The sequence below is a fragment of the Diuraphis noxia genome, unplaced genomic scaffold (genome assembly GCF_037042655.1).
Source record: "Diuraphis noxia isolate RWA-SAM2 unplaced genomic scaffold, SU_Dnox_SAM2 contig0002, whole genome shotgun sequence".
In the NCBI taxonomy this organism is placed as follows: Eukaryota; Metazoa; Arthropoda; class Insecta; order Hemiptera; family Aphididae; genus Diuraphis; species Diuraphis noxia.
Genome location: NW_028301712.1, coordinates 54,631,436 through 54,654,758, shown reverse-complemented (window position 1 = coordinate 54,654,758; position 23,323 = coordinate 54,631,436). Strand labels below are relative to the sequence as shown.

The window sequence follows — 23,323 nt, the reverse complement described above, 5'->3', positions numbered from 1 at the left end:
TCCTTCAGATATTGTGTGTTGTTCGAAGCTTTGGTATAAAAAAAAAAAGAGAATGAAATAACACATTAAAATGAAAAAGAGCAACGTTATGTCTGAGACACCGCCAACGCAACCTCATCCTCGTTATTCGTTTTCAAGGAGACACTATCTAGTGGTATTATCGTGTCTCGTTTGCGTTTTACATTTAAATCTCAACCGTTTATCGTGCGTACCACTACGCCCTATAGCATATATGCACGCACAAAATCATAGTAAAAATTATACAAGTCACCTCGCTTTGGCAAGCAATAAGTCTTCACCGTGCTGACAACTTCTCGATTCATTTACTCATAAATATGTATATTTTCTATTTCAAGTTCACGTGGAAGTGGCGCCGCGCGCCGCAGGTTGTGTTGACATCGACAAGTAGCCGGAAGGAACATCATACCATGATACTTCCGTTCTATATATCATACCCACATACGTTCACGACTGCGTGTCATTATATGTGAAGTGTGAACCCTGCGAGGGTGGATTGATAGTGTAGTATAAATAGCGTTCCTACACGGACTTAAATCGATCCAAAATATCGAAACTATTCGATCTGAAACATCACCGCAGGTACCTTTATAATAATAGCGCATGACTTTAATATTTTTCTAATCTACGTTTTGAGAGTCGGTACTAATTGCATTTTTATCGAACTATACCGAAACTGGTTAAAGTATTTTGAAACCCTTAACAGAAAAGATTGTTCTTCTAGGAACCGGAACGGACCAAAATCCAAAATGTTCCAGTGTTTTTATTGTAATCGGCAGCGGTATACGATTGAGCTTCGTGCTGTGACGATCGGGAAAGGTATATACCACGCGGTATATCTGTGGCGTATTCACGGGGACGATGGTGTGCGACGGGTGGGCAACCGAAGGAGGTGAGACGCGAGGTCCTTTCGGTGTGATGAATGGCTCGTTAAAATAATAATGTGAGTGACGTCTCGCCGAGGGCCGCGGGAGAGCCGTATAGTTGTGCTGCCACCGCCGGTCGAGCACACACAACGCATTAATCACGTGGCAACGATTATTGTTTTACTACGGTGACGGCGGTAGCGCGACGGGTCGTTTTCGGTTCAAATTGGGTAGTTTTGAAGTTATGCAAACGGTTCTTGTTTAATAAGTAGGCAATAATGCACACCACCAAAGGTCATATGACGTGTATAATTGCGACAGGGGCAATTGATCACAACGGCTGTTACTGTAACAGTAGCGATAGGTAGTTTGCCCGCGACTAGCATTCTTCTCGATCGTAGCTATTATTATAATGTGCAACGACACTGTCCGTGTTAGATCATAGCACAACATTATAAAATAAGAAACACAGGCTATTCGACAGCGAACAAAGTTTTGAATGTTTTCTACCGACGCAGTGAACGCGCCACGGATAACCAGCACGCACGATGCGATCTACAGCAAATATAATACGAATTCAGTTTGTGGAATATGTAATTTGGAGTTTTGCGTATAAGTACATAATATGGCAATAAATGATAAAACAATACGATATCATCACTTAGATACATGATGTACACTGCTCGACCGTGTGTAAATCTCCAACGAATGCATCTTCAATAGATATTGATTACGCCTATCATACTCCCACCACGTTTGTTGAAAAATTTCTGCTTCTGATCAGATCGCGGGCCATTAAAATCAGCCTCAGGTCTGAAATTGCAACACTACGACACGTAAGTTATACGCATGCAGTCGATAACAAAGCGTAGACGTATTATAATATTATTATAATATACCTCCATATATTTATGTGACGATGTTGATTATTGGTGTATATATATGTATATATATGTATATTGGTACGTAGGTGTATAAGAATAACAAAAATCATCAAGGAAATCGAAGTTCGAAAAGTCGGTTACCGTCTTGAAAAATGTAGGTTTTTCTCGACGACGGTTTAAATGGATTGCTTTGGTTGAGGCAATTGATGAGTCTCCGTGGTAAAATCAGCGGTGTACGATTTAATTTTTTGTTTTGGCAACTTTCGGTTCTTTTATGACACAACATATTCGCGTAAAAGACCCACAATTAACCGTAGCGGATTTTTGGCTATCGTCCATGCGATATTTAATAGTGCCAATTTATTTGCAGGTCGAGTTAATCAAACTTTGAGAGTATTTAATTTTTCGACCAAGTAATCATTTGGATAAAAACAAGAACTGATAGGTACCTATTTAATTTTATAGCACGAATTTATTGGTTTCATATAATTAGTAAACTTGATTGCGAAAAAAACGAACAGTGTTTAATGTTTTTTTTTCTGGTGGCACATCTCTGTTAGAGTGTTAGCACTAATTTTCCCAAACTGTATAGTATATAGTAAACAACTAATAACCCAAATAAATGAAATGTACTAATGATACTTCGTGCAGCCGTACAAGCATATATCTGCGCTTAAATCATATGTAATTGTTAAGTAAAAGTTTTTATAGTGTCCTTTTCACTACGTTATTAGATGTTATCCTAACCAAATACAATTTATCTAGGTACCCAACGGTCGATGCCCCGAATATTTGATTAAAAATGAGTGCGGTGGTAGTATTTATACCTAGTATATACGTTATGACTTATGAATAGACGAATAATGGTAGAATATGGCCAGTGTAAGTCGTGTAAGAAATGTATCGCTATGAGTGGTTTGAAGTTTCCTTTTCCCAAAGTGTATTAAATTATTACTAACTATGGTTTATTGTTTTAAAGAAAACTAAATTCGATTTCAGTACATTAATTTTGTATATGTTGGTTATTTAGTCGAAAACCCTGTGTCATAAATCACTAATAACGAAATAGAAAATCGCAAATCAAAAAGTACCACCTACGTATTGATTATATTTTATATAGTTTCCATAGGAAGCTAGATCTCCAGAGTGTAGTACCTCTGAGGGTCACGTAGTAATGTTTTTATTCAAAACAAAATTCACTAGAAATCTCGAGGGAGGTGTTATTTTTTCATTTTCTGAGGTTCACTTTTATTGTTATCAAATGTACCAACGTTTATTACATACATGTAAATTTTATTCTAGCTTATAAATTAATTTTTGTGATGTAATAGTAGAAAAAAATACATATTTAAACCGATTAAAATTTAAAATTTAAAGTGATTTATTGTGTAATACACTTGATAATGATAATTAATGATTTATTAAGTATCTAAAATGTAATAAAAAAACAGTTTTATTCATTTCACAGTTGAGTATTAAAACATAAACATATTATCTAGACATAGATATTTTTTGATTTTTGTAACACAAAAGTTAATTTAAATAAAAAACTATCATCATTTGTTATTTCGGTACACTACATATTCGTCCATTAATTTACAAATTTTAATTTTAGTATCGAGTCCAAAATATATGGTTGAAAAATCTGTACATTTAATCATTAAGTCGATCGCATTCTATAAATGTCTATCTTGACTCTTAAGTGAATTGAATTGAACATTAGCAATGTTAAACATTTAAAAATAATTTCCGGCCGTGGCGTAGTGCGAATGAACATATTATTATCCTGAATTATAAATTAAATAACACATAATAGCATATGGATAAGTGATTTATTATTTTTTGGTGATCGTTTAATGTGTGTCTGGACTATTGTACATTGTACGTCAGGCACACGTGTACTTACCTAAATGGTGCTTATGGGTTACGGGTTTTCAGTAATTATTTATTTAAAATATTTGAGACATTGAGCAGCAACACTAACTGATTACATCATAATATATTAAATTTACATAATAATGTGTCACATTTACTGTTTAATTGATTAATAATAATAGTCGTATATCCATGTAGTATATTATACTATATTGTATATTATAATAACTAATATTAAAAGTAAGCCATGATATTATCGTGGATAACATTTGTACAATAAGATAATGAATTTAACATTACCTATTTAAAAATTATAACCGTTTTTAGATTATTTGGCAATTTTAACCTATAATGTTAATAATAGTTTTTACAATACACGAAAATTTTAAAAGTGGATCGACACACTACACAAAAACGCAATTTTACATTTAAAATGCCTTGAAATTGTGTACCTTATAAACTGTGCAATGCGTTTTTAGGCAATTATACTTTAATATTGTTTCTGCCAAAATCTAATTTTATAGCTATAGTCTTATTGACTAGAGACGCTCATATATTTTAGAAATTACCAATATAAATGTATAATTTAATATTTATACAATAAATCATAAAATGTTTTTACGGTTGCGAGTGAAATTCATATAGTAATATATAGGTACCATAATAATAATAATATGGTTGTGACCGACTGACCGTAAGCCACTTTTACCAAATTATGCTCAAGAGCAAAATCAAAACACAATAATATTGTACTAACGAGTGACCTAATTTACGTAGAATTTTGAGAACAAGTTTTTAATTCGATGAATATAATAACATAGAGATCACCGTTTCGTTTCAAAAATTAGATAGGTATTGAAATAAGTTTCACTCGACGATTTCAAACTGCGGTGGTGGGGTAGATATAACTACAGTATTCACAATCTGAAATTAAGGGTTGTTTTTGGTGTGGGGGGAAAGGAGCTCGGACTGGGTTCCTGAGAAGTTATCCCGTTATGCAATTATGCAAATTGTTCGAAAACCGTCAGCGGGTTGTGGTTTGACTTGGTACTCAACCTGTTTGAGGACTCGAGTGTCAGGTACAATAAGTAATAACCGTGTAGTCGTGTGCCCGTGTAATAGACGAAATATTCACAGTATCTCCGTCGTTGCACTGAACGGAAGATTTAGTGGGAAACAACTGATAGTCCCGAGTTCAGGCATTGGCGCTTATCGGTTACATATACACGATAAACTCGAGGCTAAGAACCGTAACAAATTGGTCAGACAGAGAATACACAAATATATGGGTGGCCCCTTTTCAGCAATAATGTACCCTTCCTTTTTCGTCCAGTAGTTGTTTTACTAACATTACTATCTACAACTATGTGAAAATATTACAAAATAAAACAATTGGCAATAAACTGTTATAAAATATTAAATTAATCGAATAAAAATTAATATAGTCTTAAAATACCAATAAAATATGCATATATGAATATGTTGAGAGTTAAGGTTTCTAATACAATAGTTGAAAAAGGATTAATATAATTTTATAATATCTATATAATAATAATTTTGATAAAAAATATGCATTCATTGAAAGTCAAGTAATCACAGTATTTTTTTAATTTTTCGTCATTGTCAAACAGAACATTTTGATCATACACTATAACTGATTCGATCGCGTTTTACATTATATTATATCAAACTAACAAAGATCATACTGGTTTATTTTTATTTCCAAAAAAACAACTATGAACGAAATTAAACTTATATTGAAGAGTGCAAATTATAAAAAAAGTAAACATTTTCAAATAAAAACTAATTTTTAATTTATGCGACTAAGCTAATAATATTATGTAAAACTGTTAGTACTGGCCGAAAAGGGAGGGGTACATTTTGGTCAAAATATATATTGACGCCCAAATATATATAGGTCAGATACAACCAATATAACCAATATACATTTATGTATAAAAGGTAACCTAGCTATTAACACTTTCAGCTAACGATTGAGAAATCCACGTACGAGACTTCTACGTGACAATGGTCTAGACCAGCGGTTCCCAACTAATGTGCTGGGACCCCCTTGGGGGCCGCGAACAATGTTGTACTTGGCCGAGAACACTGGTCAAGTGTCTATACCAAGAGACTGAACATTTTTATTGGAATCAACATCGAGATTTTCATAGGATTAGATACACGTCTATATTTCTTCTATTTATTTTATCTGAGCGTGTTTACTGTTTGTATTGTATGTCCGTAGTAAGTGGGCGTCAATGTTGTTTTTTTTTACATTATTAATGGTTCGCAAAAAGGTTGAGACCGCTGGTCTAGGTCTTATCGTTCAACGTTTGTGGGGTCCAAAGTTACCAGAATAATAATATATTACTTTTGCGTGTACACCTACTCGCGACAGGCACATGCAATAGTAGTTCTCTACCGGTGGGCATTTCAAAAATACAACCAGCATTTTTGGATTTTTTTTCGATCATATTGGTATTAAAAATATAAGTAAGGTAATAGTTTCGGTCAAGTACGTGACAGAGACACGCTTCTAGAAATAATGCCATTGAGTTGACAACTTGGTAAACTAATTATTCTTATTTTTATTTTTTTTATAATATACATTTCTTAAGTTAACAAAGCTTATAACATGTTTTTATAAATTATATTATTATATTCATTGCAACATAATATTGATATCATTAACAGTTTATTATTTTTCGGAGTTTGGATAATTAGATGAAAAATGAATAATTGTAAAGAAGAGTCATTTGAAAATATATAAATATTATGTTGTGTAATATCTAACATTTTATCTAGATTATTAAAGCATAAGTTTAGCATTTATTTGTTTTCTTTATAAATAATAAAGCATATTCATGGTAGGTTGAACACAATATCTGATCTTTTGATTGCCTATACACACGAATGTGGCACGAGAAAACGATTTTTTTTATGTTCCTGCCGAATTTATTATAATATGTTTCCGTAAGTAATCAAATGTAATACTTATTTCTTTTTAATGTGTTTTATAATTTAAGCTTTTGATTTGTACGTTATTTGAGTTTCAAACATAAGTTATTTATAGTATTTAATGACATTATGATCACAGACTATAATTTATTTGTATGATACAATATTTGTTGAGCTTTGGTACAGTAGTTAAGTTCTTACACAGAAAACCGTTTGTTTACTTAAAACCACAGTTTAAAAAATAACAATTTACACTTTTCAAAAAAATATAATATACATAAAAACTTAGTGATTTTAAACCCAAAGGTGACACAAATCAGAACTATACATTAAAAATAAAAAGTTAACTCTGACATGATTGAAACACAAGCCAATACTTATGATTATTTATTATCGTTTAAAATTCTAGAATTAACTTATGTCATATTATATATATGTATATATACGCTTAATGTATATTATATAAGCACATGGTATGTTGTAGTTAAATTCAAATTGAAAAAATATGGATATGCAGGCAAAATATGTTATGTTAGATTGTCGATTTGTTATAAACCAATAGTTACTTATCAATGTAGTTCTTAAAAGTTACCACATAAAAGGTGTCTTGGATATGATTTTATTTTATTTAGTAACTTTTGTCAACAATATTATTTATCTTTGTATTATCAAGAAACAAAAAACAAGCGATTTTTTCTTATGTATTATCGAATCTTAACGATACTTTCGAGCAGTACAAACGCCGTTTTGTGATATTGTTATGCGTCTGATTGACTAAAGCAATAATAAACTTAAATGGGAGTGCAGCGAGCCTTTTACAGCACAAGATTTATTGTGATATAATAATAACTAAGTACCTATTTATTTAAGAACGATATATTATCATGTCAAAATCTATAACATTTGAGGTTAATATGCCAAATGCTTTTTAAATTTCTCTCTGTAACTTTTCATCATTAATAATTTGTTCGTTTATAATGAGAAATCAATAGCAAAGCGTTTATTAAGCACCATCGAATATCTTAGTGAATTGTTTTGAACAAATACCAACATTTTTTTTTTTTTTGGATGAATCGACTAAATCTTTATGATTTATATCATGACGTATTTCCTTTAAAGCACTGTCTACTATGTTTTAATTTTTGAGAGGACGATCCTTTAACGTGTTTTGTATTTTAATGGTATATGTTCTGTACAACACACAACCAATCTTGCAACACCATGACTACTACTCGAGAAGGTGTTTTCGGGTCTAAATCTTTCCTAGTAAAAAAAAAAACTTAACTACTTTACTTTAAATACCCCTCAAATACTTCCAATTTCATCCACTAAATAAGTTGATCTTTCGGCTTTCCTCATTAATCATAGGTACCTAAATTTGCGAGCTTTTAAATCAAATAAATTATGAAATTATGGTTATAATAATAACCTGTTTTTTATAAGGTTAATTATTATACTTGTAGGTGGACACCAAATCAAGATATAAGTAATAACTGTTTATCGTACCCCTACTTGTCATCAAAATGGCGAATATTTTAAAAATATATGTTATGATCAACCCGTTACCTCAGTTACTTGACATATTGACTGAACAACGTTCAGTGTTTACTCAATTTTTTTTGTTATAGTTGCTGTTATTATCGTAATTTTCATCATTTTAATTAGTCGTTGTAACTATCATAATCGTCATCACTATTAATTAATACCGATGTAGAAATTGATGTGTTGTTCACTCAGACATGTAATCATAAGAACACACGTTCGTCTCTAATCAAAACACGTCGATTGAACAGTTTGATGTCTTTATGTATTTCGTAACTACAGGATGGTAGGCGAAAATTGTCTGCAAATATTGACGTCGCAGGTTGAATTGCCGATCGGAAGCGGGCGTTACTGCCGCGCTGGTTCGTTGTGAAGTCACGGGGGATCGCATGCTGACTGGGCAGTTGGCGAGGATAATTTCGTTTTTTTCCCGCTTGTTGTTATGGAAATAATTACGATGCGATAATTTATATTATTATAATATCTGTGATATTCGGGTGCCGGGCTGGCTAAACAACGTCGAGTAAATAGAAAACGAAATTATACGAAAACATAATAATAATAATAATAATAATAATAATAATATAATATAATGTATTCTGGTCGGGGGATGAAATTCAAAGTGTTGCGTGATACGTTGTACTTCCGTGACAGTTTCGTCGTATGGAAATTATTATATTTACGTGTATATACGTACATTGTTCACAACTTTATTGTGAGGTAGGTTTCTAATAATAAACTTACTGCCGGGGTGAAGGTAATTTATTTGTGTCGGGTCTAAGGCACACTGGGCGATTTTTGCGATGGACGTGGTGATAAACCGCAATGAGAAAAAAAATTACGTCGGAATAAGCGTTCGCATTTAAAAATTAGTGGTAAGTGCAATAAGATACGTATGATAATAACTGCGTAAGAATAAGATTCAAACTCTCACCCTGAAACTGCGTTTAATTGAGTTTATAATTACTATGTTGTACGACCGTTGAAGACACATTTACATAATAATTACAAAAGCGTTCGTGTACAACAATTTGATATTTATACGTTGACCTTTAATAAGTGAAATGTACTGTTAAATATTACGTTCAGTTTTCACTTTAATTTTTGGAACGAAATTGTCCACTTAAACCGAGCAGTGTAAATGGTAATTCTAATTTTTAATTGCAAATGACAAAAAAAAAAAAAAAACTATTAAAGCAAAATTACGTCACTGCAGTGCACAATCTATCTTAAATTCGTGTTGGTATCAAAATATGATAGTCATCTATATTTATGCGAATGTACCTAGTTTAAGGTAATAAATATAGTTTGTGTTGTTATATACTTATATATGTATAATAGTATATATAGGGACTAATATATAAAAATGAAATTTTTCGTTTATTTGAGAGTAATCTCTAAAGTTAGTTAACTGTTTTAAAATAATCGTATACTATCCTAACGTATAGTATCTAACTTCACTATCCTAGGGATTTATTGGCTATATTTATCTCAATGAGTGGCCCCTAATATTTTTATTCAAATTTTGAGCATTTTTATAGAAATAATAATAATATATTTTTGTTTATTAAAACGTTGCCTTTGGTTTCAAAATTTAATATAGATGAATAAGAAATTAGTAATTAGTTATTATTTTATCAAGTACTGATTTTCAACATTATTTCTTCTATACAAAGCTGAAATTGTGTGAAAAAAAATGTATTATGATTGAATATAATTTTATACCTGTATTTTATATGACAGTTAAGAATCCTTAATTGAGATTTAGAGGGACTAAATTCACCAGATCTTGTCGTGGGAAGTTAGGAATATTATTACGCTGAGTATTAAATGATAAACTGAACACATATATCATATAAAGTTAGTATTTTTAATGGGTGACAAAGTGTGTGGAATCAGTTAGTTATATAGTTACTATATTTATCCAATTTATAAAAATTCGAAATTAGGTGGTTATTGAAAAAAAAATAACAATTACATTGTTTTATAAATTACCTATTTATAATAATAAAATGCTACAATAGGATTCAGATTATTAAAAACTTAACTCTATATGACTATATATTTGAGTAGGTAGCAAAAAATTATAAGTGCAATAAAAAATTGAATACGGAAATTATGATAATTTTTTATGAAACTATTGGCACTTGCCATAAGTTTTAAAATAAAATATATTTTTTATTATTATATTAACTGAAAAATAGTAGTGATTTTTTTTTAATGAATTTTTTATCAGTTGAATATTTTAACTTTAACCTCTGCAAAATATTTTTACATCTTTGTTCTATAACTTATAAAGCAGCTAGTGTTCTAGATATTAATTATTTAAAAAAAATATAAATTAAATGATTGATCTTAATCAAGAATCCATTAGATAAGTCGTCTACCTAGATATTTTAAAGATTATTCAGGACGTGATGGTCGGTAGAAGAGGGCCAGACAGGTAGTTAAGAAGTTTGAGTGAATTTCGCTAGCTCTCAAGGTTATACAACTTACCTTTTTCCAAACGATTCTACGGTCGTATTGTCTTATACGGTCTGTTTACAAAGTATATGCGTTACCTACGCATTAAGTGTGGCACACTAAAAGTAAAGGAGCACACCATATTATATTTTATCATCTAATTAAACACAAGACGATGGCGTTTGCATTTGAAATCGGCCCGCGGGTCTCGTGCGAATAACATCATCGTAGGTAAACATTCGCAAATAATAATAACGGTCTTACTGCGATGGCGGGTACAATATCGTCTCGTCAATAATAAACATCACGACAACAATAATATAATCTTCGGACGCGATGGCCGAAAAGAATTTTAATCATTTGCGCGGGCGGCGTTGTCCCGCGCGCACGTTGCTCGCTGCAGTCTCTCTACCTCGGACACCGCAAGACAAATGTACCGTGATTAGAGCTCTCCTCCGGGACCAATTTTCAGAGGATTTCAAGTCGTTTATCACCGGACCCTAACATATTATTATATATGATATTGGCGTGGTGGCCGGGTGACTATTAGCGCCGTGAAATGCGCCTTTCGCCGCGAGCTCAACTGTTGTGGGAATGATTTATGTCGTTCGCAAGACACACATCGAAATGGCCGAGTATCGGTAGGCAAGCGCATTCGTCAGAAAAATCCGACCAATTCCGTCGGTGGAGGCGTTCGGTTTCATTCGAACCCAATTAATAATAATATCCTTAGGTTATGGTAGGTATGACCATTATTGGTATAAATATTTGGATTTGTATTGTGTGTAGTTTACGCGACTGTGGTAAATGGGATCCTGTAGGTCCTTAGTTGTAGATCGGTACACTATATTATTATTGCAATCTACAATCCGTACAATCACGTATAAATGTATGATGTGTCAGCGTGATTGATCATGTGGATAAACCGAATAAATAACCCGAAAAACTAACAAAACATAAAATTATGTCTGCCAAATCACTGCAACGATCTAAATTAATGTGCACTTATACCTATAAAGTGATAGTATAGTAATTAATTTAGTAAATCACCGTTCGAAATAGGTCAAGTTTTAAGACTGTAATATTTTTACCACATATGAAAAAAAAAAAACATAAAAATTATTAACAGTAACATACAAACATATTGTTTTTGTACGTAGACTTAACTTTGATTACACTAAGTATAATATGGTTCCCGAACAGTAATTTTTTAACTGAAAAGGCTTTTCATCGTCGTTATATACATAGGCACCATAATATTATTTTGTGTTTGCACTTAAATCGAATTCATATATTTGGTATTTAGCTTTTTAATATTTAATTTATTGTCTCCATATTGTTGCGAATTCTTGGATATTATATTATATTATATAAACAATAAAAAAAATTGTGCGTTGGTCGACGGCTCGTCGACAGGAATTTGCTGATTAGGGGATTCGACGTCCGGATCTGACGTAGGCCTAAACACAGTGGAGGAGGTTTGTCAGTCGTGTTATAGCAGAGCATCTTAACTAACGTATTATTTACAAGATAATTTTATATTTATTGCACAATTAGCTTAAAATTTCACCACGTAATAAATCAATTATTAATACCTTAATCGAACGTCATAAATTATTTGTTCAGTAATCAAGGTTCTATAATAATATCGAACCTAAGTAGAATAAAAAGTATAACTGCGTTATTGGATTTTAATCATTTATAAATTCTACAAATTATCGTAAGTGCCAGTCATTGCTGCACATCAATAATTCAGTAGTTATTTTATTTAACAATGTGGATTGAACCCATTACAATAATATTAGATCGATAATACATCGATGTAATATAATTTGTTTTTATAGTTAATACAGAAACTAAGCTTGCTAATAAAAAAAAAAGCTTTGATTTTGTGATGTTGTTCTTTCTAATAAAAAATAGTTTTAACTGGAAAAGCATCTGCATTTCTAATATATTCATCGTAAAAATGTCAGAAATTGTCAAAGAGCCACTGGAACTTCGAAATAAAGTTAAAAATAAATCAATATCGGTTATATGAGTGATATATTTTTTTAGTTGTTAGCCATCTCTAATATACGATATGATATTGTTGTGATCATAATGAAATAATCATTATTTAAACATAAATTCACCATGAGTCAATAATGATATTATATTTGGCTTTCAACTTACAAGATACAATTATTAAAATAAAAAGAATATATTCTGCAAACATTACGAACCAGATATTTATAGTATGGTCGTACATTATCAAATTGAAAATCGTACTATTTTTCATTTTATTTATGTAGCTAACTCAATACGTTTTGAAAGATAAATTTTACGAGTAAAAAAAAAAAAAAAAAACATAGTATTATGAATTATGATATCAGTTTTGTAATTTAACATACGCTGATCATTATATAATATTATTACATAATAAAAATTCAAAAAAAAACATTTTAATTTTATCTTTATAATATTTTTTACGATGTTTTGATATATTATGTCTACGAGATTTAGAACCGTAAATAAATATATCACTGGAAGTGGTATCCACAGATTTTTATTCCTTTCTACTACATTGGGGCTTGATTTAAGTAACTTAATACCCGAGGAATAATAACATTATGAAAATGGCTTGAATATAAAAAGCCTGTGTATAAATAGTTTTTTTTACTCTTAAGTCTTGATTTAATGTTTTGTCCCATTTGGTAAACGAAACCAAATACAACATTTTCTATTTTACCCATACAAGTATTTTAAAGCACTACATTTAATAAAACAATACAAAGTTATAATAAAATTGTTACTGTTATTTATAAGTATATGTACTCATGCAAATAAAAAAATATTATTTAATTAGCAATTTAAAGCAATGTGGTGTTAAATATTAATGATTTTAAATGTCTAAATTATATAAATTCTATATTAATTTCGATTATAGTTAATTTTATTAATTTTTATATTTTTAAAAAAATTAGAGGAAAAAATAATTACTCTTTAAAAATAAATAATACATTTCTAAGAGTAATACATTTTAAAGTTGGTATCTTGTATATTATGATTACATTAGGCAGTGGTCTGTATAAATGGACCATTTATTTAAATTCAAGAGAATAATAAAGAATAGTGACAAAATATTTTGTCTTGATTACAGGTACATTTCTTTTCTGAAAAAAAAAGATTTGTATCAAATGTTGGATTTCTCGGTTATAATTATTTAATATTAACATTTGACTTTCTTCTTCATTTTCAAATTCCAATTCTAATTATTATTATTGATTAATAATAGTATTAATAATTATAATTTCAATAGCTACATTGAATTTATTATACGGTTTCAATCTGCAAAAGTGTTTACGCAATCGTTCTGGTATTATATTTCGGTTAAGATTATTTATAAATATACAAATGCCATATTAACTATTTTTATTGCTAAAAATTCTAGTACATGGTACATTTTTTAATTACGTTAATTTTGTAGAAGTTCAGAAATACAATATTATTACGATATGAATTACAATTAACTTTGTGTTACTTTAAATTTGACGAGTAGTGAATAAAATAGCTGACAATTATTATAGAGGTAATGGATTATTATTGTTGCATAGTTTTGAATTTTAGATATAGTTTTATATATGATGAGATTTAAGTCATTGTAATCATCATATCATTAAAATAATAAAATGAATTTTTTTATCGTTTGAATATGTACGCCAAAGTTTTTACACCCGCACATAAAATCTATTATTTGTAAAAAAATTGAACAATATATTTACAAAAAAAAAAAAAAAATAGCTACCTACTATATTTTTATGATATTCTTAGTCACATGTTGTGTCCTTTTTAACTTGATTTTTAAAATTGATAAAATTGTGTTTTGTACTTTTGTACTTATTATAGTTTTTGAAATGTCACTTAAAATTTTATATCTACTTCAATCACACAAATCTTATATTCTTATAATGTGTTCACTGTTCACCTATAATACATCTGATATCACCATAACTCTTATTAGCGATATAGCGATTAAAATCATATGGCTATATATACAGTAGGTACTATAAGTAATAAGTATAAGATTTATCTCTTTCGTTGTGTTAAATCAGCCCCCCAAACATTATGGAGTGTTTTACGTCCCATGGGTGTCATTATTTGTCAAAGGTCCACAATTGATTGATTACTTTGGTTAGAATTGCTAATCGGAAAATGTATTGTTTTAATATATACCGACGTATTTGATATAATATTATAAAGTACAATTTATAGAATTGTCATCATTAAAAATACACACATTTACTATTTATTATATGTACTATATAGGTTTTGGAATGTTTATAATTTTAACACTTTTCATATCAAAGCAATTAGATTTTTTGTTGAAATTAACTTTTTATAATTTCTATCAGTTCTATAATCACCACACCTACCAAATATCTACCCATATGTCGTCTTATATCTATATTTTTTTTTTAAATATGAATTAAAATCAAATGTATCTTTCGTATTACTTAATATTATTTATTATCCTAAGAGGAAATATAAATGGAAAAATCTCTCCTGTTTTTATAAGTTGTACAATGGTAGTAAAATAGTGCGAATTTATATATATACATGTATTTTATTTCTTCAAGATTAGTAGCAACTGGTGCGGGTTTAGACAACTCCAATGGTGGGATAAGTTTTGGAAAAGTTTTGATTTTTTTGTGCGATGACTGTTGTAGAAATATATAGTCATTAGTCGCTTTTGAAATATCGTACTCATAAACGGTGTTTGTGATCACTATATGCACATTTAGAATTAATATTATCTTGCTCGTCGACAATATCGTGAACTACAATGATGGAGTTTATGTTGCAGATGAATCGGAGACGGAAAGTGACGGCTGGTGAATTATGAATTGACTCCAGACTGTTGTGCCAACGATGAAAGATGGAGTCGTTATGGATCCCGTCGTTCTGGAAGAAGCTCAGCAGCTACTGTCACCGGCTTCTTGGACCAGAGGTAACGGCATTTTAGTGTTTGTTTTCGTTCGTTACTGATAAATACACATAATATACATGTATTTTAATAATATACGTTCGACACGTAATATCGCAATGCACATTTTGACACTGCACTTCAAACAACACCATTTGTCAGAAAAACTTAAGATTTATCGCAATAAATTGCATCTAATTATGTTCAACGTGTTTGAGCGGACGACGTTTCAGAGACGAATTTTATTTAATGGAATTACCTTGTATTCGCATCACGATTTAAATTATACAACAATCAAGCTCACTCTCAAACCGTCTCTCTTTCCTATTTTTATTTTTAATTCACGGCTGGAAACATTTTCATTAAGTCTGATGCGCATTAACTATTCGTCTTGGTGCCACTGTTAAGAACCAGAATATAAATTGTTTTACACTCACACGCATACTGCAATGCGACATATCGTTTAGGCCGTTTGAACACGATAAAATGACATATTATTTTTATAAACAGTTTTGTTTAAATGCAAAAAAATTTAAACGATAGTTATGGAAACAATGCTTTTGTTCCTTCCATTGCAGGCGTATTGTATCGTTTTTGTTTTCCTAGCACAATATATTTCCAAAGAAAAATACATTTATTTGCCTTTTATGTTTTAATTATTATTTTTTTTAACCTTTATACTGTGATACTCTAGACATGTTTAGTGTTTATCGTTAAATTATACTTTTCTTTTATTATTTATTTTTTTTACCGGAGGACGGATTCGTGCTTTCGACATACAATCTAAAATAAACAAGAACAAATTAGGTAATATCAAGAAGAGAATCGCTCTCCGTCAGTGTTTTTTAAAATTCATTTTTTTTAAAAATCAAGTGCAGTACGCAACAGTTAAGTTATGTGGACGGAAGACATAATAGTTTTAAGCTCGTTCTCATCCATGACATTTGATTTATCAAAACATTATTGAAACCTTAGATGATAGAACTCGTATTAGTACACCGATAAAAGTAAATTAACCATAAATTGCTTTAAAATAAAAGTTCTAGAACTGTGAATATTTATCGATATTTTAGTGTCAGTATAAAATGCTATTGCTGATAAAACATATATTTAAACATTTTAATACTTTCATAAACAACGTGTCTAGAAAGTTTTTGAAATAGTTGAGTAAAATTTTCCCCGTCCCTATCAGTATAAAATACATGAATTCATTTTAAATTCCAATTTAAACAAAAACACATTTCGTTCCGATAAAGGAACACATTTGTTCCGATCGTCCTAGAATAGTGTCTATCACAAATAATTTGTACTCGTGAGAATCGATTCAAACCTATTGACTCAGTTGCCGGAAGTGGCTTACAAAACCGTTTAAATCTGATTGTAGGCGCTGCATCACAGATGCGTTTTAGACGCGCTATCGTAAAAATGAATGTATATTGGTAGTATTAATTATTTTTTAGGTTATCGTGACATTGCTTTACACGATGTGTTATATTATGCCACCTGTATACAAGTGGTATAATTAGAAAAAACACGGAGGAAGTGGTTTTTATTTTTAAATTAATAACTTTCCTCCTTTTTACTGTTATTTTAAATCATTCACCTATCTAATTGCTGTGCTATTATCGTATATAGAATTGCATTAATCTGTAATTGTCGAGCTGTAATAGTTGTACTATAAGTTCTTAAAATAAAAAAATAAAACTTTCCTCCTCACTCTCACATAGTTTGTTTTATTCGACAAGAAAAAGTACCAACATAAATTTAAAACCAAATAATCTCTTTCTTAATTCAAGTCTAGAAAAGAGTCAGCTTTCCTAAACGTTTTTCTACATAACAGATTGAATTATAGCAAATTAAATAAAATACACAATGCTATGAACTAACAGAAGACAGTTTACCATTTTATTCAACGCCATTCGCTACAAACTCATGATTAATTTTATCCGAGTTAATAAAAATAGAACATTGGATTTGTAACGTATAGCTAGAACACTCGAACTATTCATTGTTGTTCTTGAATAATTCTTTTAATCGTTGTAGGCAAGGAAATTGTCTTTTATACCCGGCTATATTTGTCTGTAAAGTCATAAATTGTTTTATTATTTTAGTTTAATTAATATATTCCACTTGTTTTGATGGTTGGTATTTATATAACCTTTTCCCAATATCAACAGTAATATTTTTATCTGTAGAACTACTAATATCGTTTTCGAAGAATTTATAAATAATATATTATTTTATTTTTCAATGATATTCTAAAATAGTCTAAAAGTAATATTTTAGACTAGAATTTCTTCAAATTTAATAATAAACTTTTATAACTGGTATGGAAATATTAAAGACTTCATAAAATGATATATTCAATGAATAATTATTTGATACCGTATATTAATTAAACTGCTCATAAATTTCTAGTAGACAAATCTTACTTCTTCTTAATTTTCTGGATGTGATTTTCTTATTTATACTTTCCAAAATTACTCTGGCCATAAATATTGTAATATATTTATTCCCTTTTACATAAATAAATAATAATGTATAATAATTTTTGAACCAATATTATACTGAATTTGTGCAGTGTAGAAAATGTACTCTGACGGTGCTTGTCGAGACTACAGGTTGGTTGGTTTTACAGGGGATATTTGTCCTAAGAATACCAGGAAACGTTACAATGTCACCATACTGGAATTGAACCCGGTCGTGAGTCGCGATGACATCGTCGTGGACCACTGCCGGAGGAGAGAGAGCAGTACTAGTAGCGGTGGTGTTAATGACGGGTTGCAATCGTCCTGCAGTGAGTGCACCGACTGGTCATATAACGAAATAATATGTACAGATCTCAAATATATATATATATATATACACGTACAAGTATAAAAATTAAACCCACAGTAAATTATATTTCGTATATTGGCTATAGAATGATATAGACCTAATAAACGCGAAAGACGCTGGCCAATATAGTAATATGCTATACACTATACAGAGCAATTAGAAACGTATTCATGTAAAGTAAGCGAAGTAGAAAGTGAAATAGAAATGGGATGGCCTACTATATATGTTTATTTATACCTATTTTTCTTCTACCGTGATGAAAGTTTTCAAGATCTTGTTGTCCAACGAATTTGTCTTTAGATTTTCCCATTCAATAATAACTTCATCCATCCCTGGCTTCACTTTTTGACTCTATCTTCCCATCTAAGATTAGGTCTTCCAAGTGATCTTTGCCTTGTAGTGCCTTTTCCTGTACTATTCTCAACATAAACTTTTTTTTACGTCAAGAGTGACTTGCCCACTTAAGCCGTCTTTGGCGATATCTTCTGTGATGCTTGGGTCCTGCAGATACAATTCTCTGAATTCTTTGTTTTACGTATTATTCACCTATAGATTCATCTTTGCTTGATCTATAGATTTTCTTCAGTTCCATCCTTTTAAACCCCAATAAAGAATTTTTGTCCATTTTTCTTATTGATCAAGTTTCTGATTCAAATGTCACAACTAATTTGAAAAGTGTATGGTATATTTGGGACTTAAGTTTTCTTGATATTAGTCCAGATCGTAGTAAATTTGATAAGCTAAAATAGAATTTATTACCAGCTTGTGTCCTCAATGTTATTTCCATACCTATTTTATTTGTATATACCTATTATTTATTTTATTTCTATAGGTACTATGTAAAATATAGTTTAGCTATTAATTATTTCAATATTGCCTATTTGTTATAGTTATGCCAACCCTTGCTGCTACTTGCCAGAATAATAATATTAGTAATATCTTAGGAATTATAAGAAATAATTTTGAATACAATCGTTTAATAAAACTCTAGTTTGTTAATTTTAATAGTATTTGTTCCGAAAATTAAAAAGTCCATTATATTTCTAGGTTAATGATAAAGTTATTATCACCCAGTACTACAAATGTACCGAACATCTCTAGTGGTATACCACATCGCTTTTATGATTCAGTTAAACGAGTTTATTTTAATTTATTATTGATATCTACGAAACGATAATATATCAAAATGTATTATAAAGGTCCGAAAGCACAAAATGCGTTAAACGCTCATAAGTGAAATCGACAAGGAAACTAAAAATTAATAACAAACTGCCATCACTCATCAGTGATTTATTTTTAATCGATTACAATTTTCCATAATTATATATCCACAAATTTAGGATTTGACAAACTATTTAAGTATTTAAAAATCCCTGGATGTCTATCTTATCATATGTTTTTAAATAAAAAATTATAACGTACAAGTTAAATGGTGGTCACGGGGTTCCTAATAGGTATGGTATTGAATGTTCTATTAGTAAACGTTAATAACTAATGTTATGTCTACGAGTATGTATTGTTCATGTCTCGGTAATGGATTTAATGATTTTCTTAAAGCGATTGAAAAAACAAATTTGAATAAATGTATGAAATGAATGGTGATTAAAAAATTGTATTAATTAACATTAATATATAAGCATCTCATATTTGTTCGATTATCAAAATCATTAATAACATATTAAGGTATTATATCTATCATTTTTAATTTGTTATAGAATAGTTATTGAGGATTGTTATATTAAGTACCTACATAAAGTTAACAATTTAGAAACTAATCGTCGTAATTTTGAATCAAATGCATCGACATATTTAAATAAAAAAAACTAATTGTACTTAACAATTTTTTTTTTTTTTTTTTTATTTTTACAAGTAATATACAATCTGTATCATTAATACATAATACAATAAGAATATATGCTAAGAGTAAATATGACAGGAAAATAATTTGATGAAAGGAGCCACCCATTGATGACACTTTCTGTGAATTCTTAATTATTTACTAATTTTTTTTTTTTTTTTTATATATTATTATTATAACTATAACAAATCACGACACCACTTGCGCTTTAGGCGTCTTGGGGGATTACCTGGTATAGTAGCGGAGGCCAATTTTTTAATAAGTGGATTCGCATGAGTGCTTAGATGGTTGTAGAATCTTTTATAGAAACATTTGGATTCCTCTGCTATTGTTTTTAGTTTTAGGTCTGAATGAAGGGAAAAATTTGAGACGTAGGGAGGTGCATTTGTTAGTTTCCTTAGGGCAATGTTTTGGAATGCTTGAATTTTGTTAACGTTTGTTTTTTTTGCACTACCCCATAACTGCAGACCGTACGTCCACATTGGTTTGAGTAGACTTTTATATATAAGAAGTTTGGTGGACGTGGAGGTATATTTATTATTGCATAATACCGTTTTTAACATGCGTAGGCGATTATTTAGAGCTAGTCTTTTGGTTCTTATGTGGTGGGCCCAAGTAAGTCTTTGATCAAGTGTTAGACCAAGGTATTTAACAGTAGGAGAGGTAGGAATGGGTGTGCCATATAGAGAAACATTTGGACACGGAGCCTGTCTGAGGGTGAAGGTAGTGTGGATAGATTTACTTTGATTAACTTTGAAACGCCATATGGTAAACCAGTTTTCCATGTAGGTAAGATGATTTTGTAGATTTGAAGAGGCAATTAGGGGATCGTTGTTGATAGAAATTATCGCTTTGTCATCTGCATAGTCGGCTACTGACGTAAAAGGAGTGGTTGGTTGGTCTGAAGCATAAATGTTGTACAGGATAGGGGATAATATGCCACCTTGTGGAACACCAGCGTTTATAACTGCTATATCCGAGAAGGCAGAACCGTAGCGAATTTGAAAATGACGTTCTATGAGGTACGATTTTATAATTAGATAGTAAGCAGGTGGAAGGAATTTTTTAAGCTTATACAGTAGGCCATCATGCCAGACTCTGTCAAATGCTTGAGAGATGTCTAAGAACACACACGTACAATATAATTTTTGTTCCAGTGCATAGGAAATAGCGTCAACTAATCTGTGCACTTGGTGTATAGTCGAATGAGAAGCACGAAATCCGAATTGGGTATCAGGTAGTACATTATTTTCAATAATAATGGGTAGTATACGTTTTAGAATTAACCTTTCAAGTATTTTAGCAAAGAATGGTAAGAGACTAATTGGACGATAGGATGATGGAAGATCAGGAGGTTTATTTGGTTTAGGGACTAATATTATAGTTGAAAATTTCCAGAGAAGTGGAAAATATGAAAGTCTAAGAATTGCATTGTATATGTGTGAGATGTGGACGATGGCTCTTTTTGGGAGACTTCTAGCTACTTCAGCAGTTATAAGATCGAAGCCAGGTGATTTATTCAGAGAGCTTTTTTGAATGGTATATTTAATATCGCTTGGAGTGAATGGTTTGACTGGTAAAGAGACGGGAAGTGGAGAATTAAGAAACTCATCGACCTTATTCAAATGCGCATCATCACTTATATTAGAGTGTGGCTGAAATGTGTTAAATAGATGAAGCTTAAAAAGATCAGCCTTTTCGGTGTCCGAGCACGCTAAACTGCCATCAGATTTTTTGATTGGGAGATACTTAACAATTTACAGTAAAAATAGTGGTTTAATTAAAAAATATATATATATTTTTTCACAGGTCAATACGTAAAATAATGTGAGTATTTGAAAATGTATTGCTTAAGTACACTTTAAAATTCAAAAAGTAAGGATTTAAATAAATGTATTATTAAAGGATAAAAAGGGATTTTTCGTGACCCGCCTTTGTATATATTATAATATTATATTAGACAGCCTGATACGTTTCATCAGCTTCATTGTTTTTTTTCTTCAAATTATTACTATTATCTTTTTTTATATGGGCTTATATAGTTTAAAGTATCTATACATGGTTTGTTTTTACAAAAATCTAATTCTTAATAGTTTTAAATTATTTTAATGAAATATATACTTATATGGATTTAATGAGTTTAAGCATATAAAAAATAATAATATTATGATTTTATTTATATGTTACTAAATTTAAATTTAATACCATGGAAATCGAATTCATTTCAAGTTATATTTTATATGGTTTTATAGACATGAAAAATAAACACTAATAGTATGAAATTTTTGTTTGGCTACACAACTATAATATGCATGTGTTAAATTCCAATAATAATTAATATACATATAATGTCCATTGAAAAAACAAAATTTGTATAATTTGAACTCGAATATATATATATTTATTCGATGATTTATATCATATTATATTTGTCTGTGTGATACGCATATTTTATTAATTTGAGGCGTTCGATGAATGGTTATCATAGTCAAGTATAATATGAACGCCTTACGTCTTGTCTGTTCTAAAGCGATCATGCCATGATGTATATTTATTTTTCGCACGAGATTATTATTTTTGTAAATTAATAATCATTAATTAAAGGTTTTCTTTCTAACTACTGTCACATTTCCACAGATAACTTGTATACTTTGATTTGAACAATTATTTTGTTGTAACACGGCGTATTTTATAGGCAATTTAACAGCAACAAACACAATGAAGGTATTATAGTATTACTATTCGCTTTGTTAGTAGGTTTAATAATGTCATCTACCATATACAATTTACATTTCAATATTCAAAATTAAGTGATGAAAGCACACAACTTATAATTATAGATGAACACTTGATACAATGTCGTGATATTTTAATAGAAAAGAATTTCAGATTCTTATAAACATTCTTATTATCTACAAATTATAAATAATAGAAAGAAAAACAATATTTGATCCATTTTAGGTAATAGTTTTTGTTTTTTCGTAAAAGCGGTTTGCTAACATTTTTATTTCATAGTTTTATTTTATAATTTTTTTTAAACTTGAATGGCCTGATT

The 23,323-nt window shown here is 30.0% G+C and overlaps 1 protein-coding gene across 1 annotated transcript in view; it reads left to right on the top strand.

The window, feature by feature from the left end:
* KCNQ (KCNQ potassium channel) overlaps window positions 1-23,323 on the top strand; it is a 280,998-nt gene that overhangs the window by 78,474 nt on the left and 179,201 nt on the right. The window contains exons 3-4 of the mRNA XM_089219918.1: window positions 15,453-15,596; window positions 18,211-18,369. Coding sequence (XP_089076044.1) covers window positions 15,518-15,596; window positions 18,211-18,369 — 238 coding nt within the window. The 5' untranslated portion in view covers window positions 15,453-15,517. The remainder of the gene's footprint in view (window positions 1-15,452; window positions 15,597-18,210; window positions 18,370-23,323) is intronic.